The 12,213-nt window shown below is 42.6% G+C and overlaps 1 protein-coding gene across 8 annotated transcripts in view; it reads left to right on the top strand.

The window, feature by feature from the left end:
* NUP153 (nucleoporin 153) overlaps positions 1-12,213 on the top strand; it is an 80,767-nt gene that overhangs the window by 10,277 nt on the left and 58,277 nt on the right. For 2 of the 8 annotated variants that reach the window (XM_044927538.2, XM_044927546.2), the window contains exon 1: positions 80-631. The exons of 3 other annotated variants lie outside the window; for them this stretch is intronic. In XM_044927538.2, the coding sequence (XP_044783473.2) occupies positions 515-631 (117 nt within the window). In that variant the 5' untranslated portion in view covers positions 80-514. Of the gene's footprint in view, positions 1-79; positions 632-4,170; positions 4,349-12,213 lie in introns of those variants that run through there. 3 more of the 8 variants (XM_025266017.3, XM_044927549.2, XM_044927543.2) reach the window with 3 other exon arrangements.

Genomic DNA, 12,213 nt, shown 5'->3' with positions numbered 1-12,213 from the left:
TGCAGGGACGACGGCGGCGGCGGCGACGACGGCGGCGGCGGGGCGGGCGCTGTGCGCAAAGGGGAGGGGTAGGCGGGCGGCGCCGGCGGCTTCAACTGCGGCAGCTACACGGCTGGGGCGTGCGGAAGAAGAATCCCCATCAGCCGGCGGCCGAGTTAGGCCCGAGCAGCGCCGGGGGCCGCTCGCGTTGTCCTCTGCGGGGGGAATCTCCATAGAGACGGTGACACACACAGAGGCGGGGGTCCGCGGGAGCCTGCGGGACCGGAGAGCCAGCTCCTGGGCCTCTGTGGCCTCCCCCCCCAGCCCCCCCCACCTCGCTGCCGCCGGCGCGCGTTCTCTTCTCCGCTTCTGCTCGCCGCCCCGCGGTTCCCGGTGGGCCTGGGCCCCCGCTGTGAGGGCAGCGCGGGCGGACTCTTGGGGGCTGGGGCCGGGCGAGGCAAGGCGGGGGGCGGGGGTCCTCTGAGGCCGCCTCTGCCTCTCCCGCCCCGGAGGGGGAAGCCGCGGAGGCTCCGCCATGGCCTCGGGAGCCGGAGGCAGAGGAGGGGGCGGCGGCGGCGGCGGCAAGATCCGGACGCGGCGTTGCCACCAGGGCCCGATGAAGCCTTACCAGCAGGGGCGACCGCAGCACCAGGTAGGGGAGACCCGGCGCCGTGTGTGAGGGGGGCCCTCGGGGCGGGGGGGTGAGCAGGGGGGGCGGCCCTGGCGCCCCACGTGGAGCGTCCGGGAGGCCCCGGGCGAGGCGGCGGGAGCCGAGGCCGCCGGGGCGGCGACGGGAAGTGGGCTTGAGGCCGGCCAGCCCTGCGGCGCACACGTGTGGCTCGGCCTCCTCTCTCCACCACCCCCCCGCCCCGCACCCTGGCCCTCTCCGCCCCGGGGCTTTCCCCGGGCCGGAGCGCAGGGCGGGAACACAAGTCCGAGGCCCACGGTGAGCCCATATTTCTGCCCTTTTTTTTTTTTTGGCGGGGATTAGGAGCTTTGGCGGGGGGGGCGGTAATTACTCATGTCCCTCAAGGGAAAAGGGAAAAAGCTGTGGCTGGGAGGGCCACCCCCCTCCCCCCACGCCTGCAGATTTCTAGTCTCCCGCGTTTCAGCGCGTGCGGGGAGGGGGGCTGCCCCAAGGACTCTGATCCTCACCCCGCCAGGGTACTTACCTGGGGCTTGGCGGGGGCGCTGTTACAGGGAAAGTGGAATAACTTATTCTCCATCCTTTAAATTCTCTATCTCCCCGTGGCCCTCCCCGATCTAAGAGTCCTGGCTTATTTTTTTTCTTCAACCGGGATATGGTTAGTGGCACTGGGGCATTTTGAAAGTCCCTCTCCGCACTTACGTCTTTTTTTCCGTCGCGAGACTCTTCCCTCCCCACTTTTGTCCAACCTTTTTCCCCCTCCTCCCCACACACACCCGCGCGTTTTATTTTGGAGACTAGAATTGGCCATTATGCACAGTTGACCGGGACTCCAGTTCTGATCTCATGCACAAAATATTTTAATGTTGCAGTGGGTATTCTAGAAGTTTAGGTACTTTCGACGCTACAGGAATGTTGGTGGTCTTGAAATTTAACCACCTTGTGCACTAGTGGGTGTTTGAAATTATGAAAATATGAGTTTATCCTCAGACGTTTGATTCTGAGAAAGTTCAGGATTTTAAGTTTTGCTTGTTTGTTACGGGGGATTGAGTGGGAAAATGTTGAAAACCTAATAAAAGTCACTTATAAAACTTTTCACTGATAGTAAGGTAGGAAGTAAGTGTGGGCCTTAAACCTATAAAAAAGAGTATAGCAAAAGGGTCTGATAACTTGTTGCATACTGTTAAAGGTAGACTTCTAGATTGCTTTATTCTGGATGCTAATAAATATTTAACAGTTAAACGTGTTTGGTGCTGTTGTTAAATTGTATCATTAAAAACAGAATTTTAAAAGTAAAGGTTTGGGAGAAGATTCCTAGTAGTGAAATCTGTAGTTGATAATGTTAGGTAGCTCTCTACTAATGGTCACAAGTCTTGGCGTTACTATCACCTCCCACCAGTGCTCCCCCAGATAGGCTGGGTTTTCCAATTTTCTTTGTGAGGAGCAAGATTAGAATTCGGGTCACAAGCCTGGCCCTTTAACCTAATCCTTTGGTTGCAAGGAAGTTTGGCACATGTGCTTTCTGGTTTTTCTGAAAAAATAAATGTCTGAGTGCTTTCCTTAGGAGAAAGTTACTACATAAAAAATGAAATGTAAAAACAGATCATTGGATGGTCTGGACAGAGTTTAGAAAGGAGCTCCTATATTCCAGGTGGCAAAAGCCAAAGTCACACCTTATTTTTAAATATACTTGGGATAAAAACTTAATTTGAGGGAGATGATGCCTTAACAGCATAACACTTGTGATCCAAATTGTCTTAGAGCTGATATGATTTCAGACTGTGCAGTTTTATTTTAAAGTTTGGTAATTTATCATTTCCCCCTGTCTAAAGTATTCAGCTTATTGCCACAGCCATTTAATTGAAAAAGTACATTTGTAGCTTTTGAATTGAGATTAAAGGTGGGAGTTTCTTAATCTACTCTGTAGGTATTATTAGTATTGGCTAATACGGTTAGATAGCATGACTCACTGACTCAATGGACTTGAGTTTGAGCAAACTCCGGGAGGTAGTGAAGAGCAGGGGAGCCTGGCGTGCTGCAGTCCATGGGGTTGCAGAGTTGGACACGACTTGCCACTGAACAACAACAATTAGTATTGGCAGTTACTACCAAAGAAAAGTATCCAGGCATATACAAAAGAATATTTAATTTGAGGATTTTTAAAAATCTTAAAATAAGGATGTTCTTTAGTCCTTATCAAAACTTCTGTGAACTTGTAGACCACCTGCTTGCTGTCAGCTATCCTAGGCTGTCACCTCTGTGTTTAGCAGCAGCTGCTGAGTCATCATGAATAGCATGGAGCTTCATGACATGGCATGTTTTATACTAATGTATTTTGATTAAACGTCCACTGGTTTCTGGGCAAAAACAAAGTTTTTTGGTTGTGCAGTTGAGGACTGAAAGAATGAGAGATCTGGCTCAGTTAGTGGGTCTTTGCCATTGCTTGTCAGGATAACTGGCTTGTGTAGTCACGCAGTACCTGTGACTTTCTCATGTGTTCCACTGACTTGCAATTTCCTGTTTTGACTTCTGGTTTAGCTCTGCTGAGTATCTAAAGTTTACATTTTTTCCTTTTAACTTCTGATCTTGAAAATGGCATCTTGCTTGAAGTTGTGGAGAGAAAAATTCATTGTCAGTTAACTAACTGAAGGGTGGTAACTTGAGTGAATGTGAAGAACAGCACTGAATGATTAAGTTGATCATTTTCACCTGCTTTCTTCCCTACCCCTTAACTCTTAGCTCAGATGCATTTAGGAAATGGTATCATTCTTCTAGTGGGAGTGAACGGGTCCCTAAAGAGTATGTGGTTAGGTCTTGTTGCCTGTTCAGTCTCTTTTCCCATTTCCTTTTTATGCAGATTGTCAGGTCCAGAAAGTGAGCTCTGGAGAGGTCAAACTGCTTTTCTTAATAGCCGCCTCAAAAAGCTTGAGCCCATGGGCAAATCAGAACCTTGCCTCTTGAAGAATCTACTGCCACCTCCTGGTGAGAGGGGAACTACTTATTTTTGCCCTTTTTTGGGGGGTGTGCTTCAGAGGTTTTGTCTTCTGGCTTGGAGCTAAGGGAATCCACTCATTTTTATCTTCCTAGAGGCAGTTTGTCCTTCAAGTCAGTTTCTGCATTTAGCTATTTTTTTGGAGGGAGGGGATGGTGAAAGCTCCTTTATCTATTCAGTAGCTTAGATCAGGAGTCTATAAAGTTCTTCTGTAAAGGGCCAGATAGTAAATATTTTAGGTTTTGTTCCTGCCTGTTCTTTGTTTTATAACTCTAAAAAATGTGAAAATCGTTCTTAGCTTGAGGCCTATATGAACACAGGCTGAAGGCTGAGTCTGGGCCACAGACTATGGTTTGCCTGGCACTGGTTTATAAGATTGTGTGGTTTTTACTGTTTTGGTAGCTTCTGTGTGATATTTTGTCCTGCTTGGTACTGGATGGCTGAAGAGCATTCTCAGTTTTGAAAAGGAGGGATATTGAAAGATTGAATACATAACTCATCCCAGAAATCCATGAGTTGTTTTTTACTTTTATCTTTATTTGCTTTATCCTAGATGTTTAATTAATACTGTCAGCAAAAACAAATGGACATAGTTGTTAGAAAAAAGTGCTGTAATCCACTCAGAGCATCTGGGTTTGAATCCTTGTTCTGCCAGGACTTGGAAAGTTCTCTCTGCTTAATTTACTCATCTGTAAAGTGGAAATCTGTTGTGAGGGGCTGAGTGCGATAATGTAAGTAAAGCTCTTAGAACTGGGCCTGCATATATAGTAAGGACTCATTGGAAACTGTTGTGGTTAAACAGAACCTTTTGATTTAAATGTTTAGTCTCTGATTAGTAGAGGTATCTTTCTTTTATATACCCAAATTCAATCTTTTATAGGCTTGTATTGGATTTTTACGACTTGTTTTCTGAGTGATGAGGCCAAACCTTTAAACAGCCATAAACTATTTAAAAATATATTATTGTTAACATTTTCCTCTTAGATGCCAGTCATGTAAGTGTATAGGAAAATAAATCCACATACTGTTTAATGCATAGTAGAAAATTTTGTTTGCGACGAGAAGCCCTTGTGAAATAGTTTTATCAATTTACTCACCAATTTTTCTTATGACAAAAAAAGTCCAGATGTCTCTCTTTCCTGGAAAGCCCTTTGAGGCAATTACCTATCAGTTTGAAATAAAATGGTCTGATGTCACTAATTAAAACCATTTCATTAGGCACAGAATACTACTGGAAAGATGTAATGTTAATGACCTTGTATTTTCAAAAATGTTTTACTTGTAGCTACTTAGCTTATGGTCATGGTTGTAATATATTTTTGAACAATTCTTCTGTGTTGGGAAGCCCAGTTGAAAAGTCTTGCCACCAGATACAATTTACTGTATTCACTGTTTGAAACAGGGTGATAGAATGCTGCTTCTGTCTAAATATATTTCATTTTCCCTGCCCATTTGCTTGTGGCTTAATACACTTTTACATCCAGTTTCCAAACAGATTGTGAAAGGAAAGTGACAGTATCTTTTTGGGATAACTTGCGGTGGGTTAAATTGCCTTAGGCTTTTATTGGGTCTCCTGTTGCTACTTTGGAAGGTCTTGTAGGGAATCCTTTTCTTGCCCTTGTTAGATTACTGTTAATTATCTGTTAATTCTACTTCTGTAATATGAATCTCTAAAAATAAGAAACTAAGCCAGGTCATGTTTCTCCTACCTGAATTAGTGTTAAAGAGCCTTAAAGGAGGTTGAAAATTGTGGCCAGTTATAGTTTTAAATTTTTTTTGGCTAGAATAACTTGTATGCTCATGTTTTCTGACTTAATCTCTTGACACCTGATGCAAAGAGCTGACTCATTGGAAAAGACCCTGATGCTGGGAAAGATTGAGAGAAGGAGAAGGGGATGACAGAGAATGAGATGGTTGGATGGCATGATCGACTCAATGAACATGGGTTTGGGTGGACTCCGGGAGTTGGTGATGGACAGGGAGGCCTGGTGTGCTGCGGTTCATGGGGTCGAAAAGAGTCGGACACGACTGAGCAACTGAACTGAACTTGACATTGAAAAGAAAAATGAAACGTATAAAGAATGGATGGAAATCATTTACGTGGCTGGAAAGATTTAGACTTGTTGGATAGGGAAAGCTTAACTGTAGGTTGTAAAATGTGAGAACAGCTTGGGTTAAATTCAGATTATTGAAATCAGATTCAATATTACTGCATTAGAATTTGAGTACTTTCTAATAGATACATTTTTGAAGTAAGTAATGTAAGAATGGATGTGTTAAAAACTGGAAATAACTGAAAGATTTAGAGTAGCATCTAGGTTTTTACTATTTAGTGTTAAAGATATTTTATAATTAGATATTCAAGTCTCACATGAAGTCTTTGGTTCTTAGCCCTTGTTCTTCACTTGGGGTGGATGGAGCAAGGGGAAAACTGATTAGGGAGTCTTATTTGAAATGAGACTTCCAAAAAGAGTGGAAAGGGAAGACTAGGGACATGGGAGCTGAGGGAGTTTGGAGAGAGTTCACAGACACCTGGAAGAAAACTAAGAGTCATTGACAGACTTCAACAAAATCTAGCCCAAAGAACAGATAAAAATCAAAACAACAGTGTTTTCTGGGAGAATAGGGCCCCAGAACCTTCAAACTGAAGATTATGTTTGATATTTATAGTGAGAGACCCAGTAAAGTTTATGTGAGAAGAGATTTTATAATCTGAATTGTACTGTTTAATAGAGGATAATGTGAAGAAAAGAGTTGAATAGAACTGAGATCAGAAAAACTAGTAGGAACAGAGGAGATGTAAGAAGAAGGAAGGCTATGAGTGCTGATACAGAGAGTGTCTTTGCTTATTCTGAGATTGCAAATTGATGAGAAGATATATAGGCAAAGAATTTCTTTTTCAGTACAAATGAGTTCTGCGTTTGGATTGTAAAAGAGCCTTGTGCCCTACCTCAGCCTTCTTTCATTAACCCTTGAACTCAGGTTCAATATAATTCGAAAAGCTAATGTAGTCACAGTACCTTACAAATTGAATGTACTTAATATAAGGGTATAGTATTGAATCGAATTTACTTCTGGCCCCCAAATTGAGTACTTGTTCTAAATCTCAGTGGCATCTTGATAAGGTTTTTGTTGTGGTTTGTTTTGCCAAATGAAGAATCGTTAGTTCTTGGGGGAGAAACCCAATCGTTGTAACCCGTCTCGGTTTAAAGTTTTGCTCCTATAATCCTTGAATTCAGCTTCATTACTTAGGATCATCTAGTGTAGACTTTGCTTTGGGGCTACAAGAAGTATTTTTAAGATTTTAATACTCTGTTTTGTTGCTTTTTCTAAGCCATTCATTAATTTTTTTCCTTGACTTTTCTTCTTCTCTTCATTTAGTTGGCTTTGTGTTATTTATTATTCCAAAGGATGGTTTGATTTTTTTCCCACGCTCTTGGATAGTTTCACAAATTGTTTTTTGGAGGAAGGGCTATTAGCGTGGCAACGAAAATATTTAAACTGAAACTGTTATACCAAGCAAATGTATTATTTATTTTTTGAATTCTAGGATTACTGATGTCTTTTTTTTTTTTTTTTTTTGAAACTTGCCACAGCATATCACATGTGGGAATAAGAAGTTGGTTGAGTACTGCATCCGTAGATAAACTAAAATCATGCAGCAGCTGATCTGCACTGTACAGACCTGTTGCTGCCTTCACAGCTGATCCTCGAGCGGAGGTGAGAGGTTTGTCATTACCACCCCACTTGACAGCTCACCTCCGCTTGGGAAGCACAGGGCGCTGCTGGTGCGTGCGAGGGAGCCATGGCCCTAGATTTGGAGGGCCAGAGAAGCTTTTCTTTAGGAAAACCACATCAAGTTATAATGAAGCCTCTGAAAGGGGAGAGAAAGCTACTCTGGTCAAGTTGGGCTTGAGTATTCACTGCTTCTCAGACCTTTACTCCAGGTACTTCTGTTTCCCCCTCAAGGTTAGGTTGTTTGTATTTAATATACAAGACAGGGAATTCCCTGGCCGTCCAGTGATTAGGATTCTGAGCTTTCACTGAAGAGGTTATGGATTTGGTCCCTGGTCAGGGAACTAAGAACCCAGGCTGCATGGCCAAAAAAAAAAAGAGAATGTATCACAAAACGTTCTTTCTCCTGGGTCCATACAGGAAGCTGATTTACCCCATTCTTGGAAAGACCTGAAACGTCTTATCTAAATAACTCTTGAAAAGGTTATTGAAATAATAACCTTTATCTCAATAAGAAGGCCCTTATTTGCTAATACAGTCTAAGAAACCTTTGGTAAGAAAACGATTTTTCCCTTTTTCTAGCTCTTCTTTTTTTTCCTGACTCCTATTAGTGACTGAAATTCATAAAAATTGCCAGCCAAGGAAGTGCTTCTCCAAATCTGTATGGTATATATAGGGTTTCTTACCCTTTGTCTGCCTTGTTCTCTGCGTGATCAGGAGATTTCTTTTCCCTAGCAGTTCTTTAGGGCTTCCTTGGTGGCTCAGACAGTGAAGAATCCACCAGCAATGCAGGAGCTGTTCTTTAAACTTCTAGTATCTGGTAGTTGATTATTTACTATAAATAAATGTGTTAAGTCTTTCAGTTCAGTTCAGTTGCTCAGTTGTGTCCAACTCTTTGCGACCCCATGGACTGCAGCATGCCAGACCTCCCTGTCCATCACCGGCTCCCGGAGCTTGCTTAAACTCATGTCCATTGAGTCGGTGATGCCATCCAACCATTTCATCCTCTGTCATCCCCTTCTCCTGCCTTCGGTCTTTCCCAGCATCAGGGTCTTTAACAATGAGTCAGTTCTTCTCAACAGTTGGCCAAAGTGTTGACGCTTCAGCATCAGTCCTTCCAATGAATATTCAGGACTGATCTCCTTTAGGATGGACTGGTTTGCTCTCCTTGCAGTCCAAGGGACTCTGAAGAGTCTTCTCTAACACCATAGGTCAAAAGCATCAGTTCTTCAGCGTTCAGCCTTCTGTTATGGTCCAGCTCTCACATCTGTATGTGACTACTGGAAAAATCATAGTTTCGACTACATGGACCTTTGTTGGCAAAGTACTGTCTCTGCTTTTTAATATGATGTCTAGATTGATCATAGCTTTTCTTTCAAGGAGAGGCGTCTTTTGATTTTATGGCTGCAGTCACCACCTGCAGTGATTTTGGAGCCCCCAAAAGTAAAGTCTCTCACTGTTTCCATTGTTTCTGCATCTGTTTGCCATGAATTTATGGGACCAGATGCTGGGATCTTAGTTTTTTGAATGTTGAGTTTAAGCCAGCTTTTTCACTCTCCTCTTCACTTTCATCAAGAGGCTCTTCAGTTCCTCTTTGCTTTCTGCTATAAGGGTGGTGTCATCTGCATATCTGAGGTTATTGATATTTCTGCCAGCAATCTTGATTCCAGCTTGTGCTTCATCCAGCCTGGCATTTCTCATGATGAACTCTGCATATAAGTTAAATAAGTAGGGTGACAGTATGCAGCTTTGACATAGTCCTTTTCAGATTTGGAACCAGTCTGTTGTTCCATCTCTGGTTCTAACTGTTGGTTCTTGACCGGCTTACAGATTTCTCAGGAGGCAACTAAGGTGGTCTGGTATTCCCATCTCTTTAAGAATTTTCTGCAGTTTGTCATGATCCACACAGTCAAAGGCTTTGGCATAGTCAATAAAGCAGAAGTTGTCTTTAACTGGGAATAAAATAGATTCAGAAGTATGCTTTTTTATGTTTTACTTCTCTCCTATGTTTAATTTTTCAGAATTCATACTATAAAGTAGATAGTTTTGAAAATTGATATAAGTGGCATGGCATTTGAAATAATGTCAGAAATAGTTAATTTTGTTGTTAAGCTTATTTTCACGGTTATGTTTATCATGGCCTTAGCTGGGAAACCTGTAACTGAATTTTTAGATGATTTTAGTACAGTGTTCTTCAAACTTTAATTTGCATAAGAATCACCTCAAGAGCCTGTTAAAACAGATTTCCATTTCTAACATGATCCTAGGTGACACCAAGGCTGCTGGTCTGAAGACTTAGAGTTTGAGGACCACTGTTTTAGGTTTTGGAACAAAAGGTTTGCATATGGATTCTCTCTCTCTCTCACACGTGCATGCATACACACACCCAAATGATCGAAGGGGAATTTTGAAGGATTTAAGTATAGTTATTTCAAGTCTATTAGATTAAGCATTTATTAACAAAGTTACTGGAAGCTTGGATAGCATGTGCCAAGGACACTTCTACATTTGAGTCTTGGCACTTTTTACTTCCTCAGTCTATAATACTTCTCTACTAGAAATGTGCAGCGCGCCTTCCTCCCTTTTTTCAGGTCTTTGCCTGTATAAAACAGCTGCCCCGTTTCGCTTTTCTGCTTTGTTGTTGTCCATAGCACCAAATCACCATATCGTGTGCGTTACACGTTACACTTTTTGTCTCCCTAACTTAGAATCTAAGTTCCAAGAGGGCAGGAACTTGTTCCCTGCTTTATCCCATGTTCTTGCCTGACATGTAGTGTATGATCAATAAGTATTGATTAAAGTAATTGAATGAAGTAAAACAATGTTTGCTTTTACCTCTGTGAGTTAGATAAGATTTTAAAATATTCATCAGGATAAGCCTCTTTCCTGGTCCATTTATGTACTGTTTTATAGAGATAAAAGTTGGATGTAACTTTTGGGTAATAAGTGCTTCCTGGGGAATTCCCTGGTGGTCTACTGGTTAGGACTTAGTGCTTTCACTGCCGGTGCTCCGGGTTTGATCCCTGGTCTGGGAACTAAGGGCTTCCCTTGTGGCTCAGTAAAGCATCTGCCTGCAATGTGGGAGACCTGGGTTCGATCCCTGGGTTGGGAAGATTCCCCTGGAGAAGGGAAAGGCTACCCGTTCCAGTATTCTGGCCTGGAGAATTCCACAGACTGTATAGTCCATGGGGTCACAAAGAGTTGGATAGGACTGAGCGACTTTGACTTTCACTGGGAACTAAGATACCAACATACGGCCAAAAAAAATGTGTGTTCCCCGAATGTAGCACATGTGTTCCATTGTTGCTAAAGAAGATGAATCCAATGACCGGGCTGACTTTAATTTTCATGTTAATTAGAAAACAAATTTAGCAAAAGTACACTGCTCTATCAGTTAAGGACCCAGCAAGAAACAGTTAATTCCAGCTGAAATTTCTTTTAAGAGTCTGCTCAAAGATAAATGCTGGTGGTTAAAGGAATACATAGAGGCTAGCAGGATGCTCAGAGACTAGCAGTAGTGGGAAGCTGCCGCCACTGCTAGGACTAGACAAATAAAGGGAAGAAACTGTGTAACTGGAGTGGAGCAAGGGCTGGCTGGCTGGAGCTGTAGTTTTAAAGATAGGGTGTTTGAGCAGAGAGAGCCCAGGAAGAGAGACTTCACTTTCCTTCCTCCTCTGATAGCTAATGACCTCCAGAATCTCTCATGAGCCACTTTGTTGAGACAGTCATCGAAGATGGTGTCAGGGAAGTGCAAGTGAGGACTGGTACAGAATCAAATCTGTGATTTGGTAGATTTTATTGTGTAGAAAGAGCTGTTTATTAAGAGAAATAAACTTCCTGGTGGCTTTCCTAGTGGCTCAGAGAGTAAAGAATCTGCCTTCAATGCTGGAGACCTGGGTTCGATCCCTGGGTTGGGAAGATCCCCTGGAGAAGGAAATGGCAACCCACTCCAGTATTCTTCGCTGGAGAATTCCATGGACAGAGGAGCCTGGCAGGCTACAGTCCATGGGGTCGCAAAGAGTTGGACGTGACTGAGCGACTAACACACACACACACACACATATAGAAAACCGTTAAGTAACAGTACAGGTAAAAATCATGGCTAAAGTTGGGAAATGCTCAGGAAATAGTTATGTAAGCCACATTGTATTCAGCACTGTCTCCTCTAAGCTTTGTTTTTCTGATTGGTTACATAGTATTTTGATATATTTTAATTAGTGTCTGACTAGTGCTCTACATATACATGTTCCAGGTAACTGAATATTAAGATTTAAGTATACATAATTTTATTCACCTCTTGTAGAGGTAATTGTATTGTGATTTCCTGAAATGTATTTAATTTCCTAATCTCTTTAACTAGATTGGTGGTTCTCAGAAATATAGCATACACCAGAATCACTTGTGAGGGTTTGTTAAAACAGGTGAGTCCTACCTCCTGGATTTAGTCGGGCTGGAATGCGGCCTGAGAAGATGTTGATATAAACGGTGAAGGGACCACATCTTGGTAACCATGAGAATTAGGGTTTACTGAGCTTACTATAACTTTTCTTGATTTTCTTGATGACTTAGGATCATTTACCCTGTAGAGGGATATTGAAGTATGGGGAATATTTCTTTCTGATAGTGTTTCCAGGTCAGTTTTAACATCCTTATTTCATTATTTCTGTCAAGCACATTGTGCTTTCTTTCATTGTGCTGCTAATATTTCCTCTCTCTCTCTCACTGTAGTCTTATACTAAGCTGCTCTGCACTGTGGTTAAATAAATTGGTTACATTTTAGTTTAGGAAAGAGGGTCTGCAAGCAAAATTCATGAGTTTCAGTTATATCTATTTTGACTGTTAAATTTTTACTGGTTTATTC

Source organism: Bubalus bubalis, chromosome 2 (assembly GCF_019923935.1).
Source record: "Bubalus bubalis isolate 160015118507 breed Murrah chromosome 2, NDDB_SH_1, whole genome shotgun sequence".
NCBI classification, from domain to species: domain Eukaryota; kingdom Metazoa; phylum Chordata; class Mammalia; order Artiodactyla; family Bovidae; genus Bubalus; species Bubalus bubalis.
The sequence above is the reverse complement of the archived record's forward strand: the minus strand, read 5'-3'. Positions and strand labels throughout refer to the sequence as shown.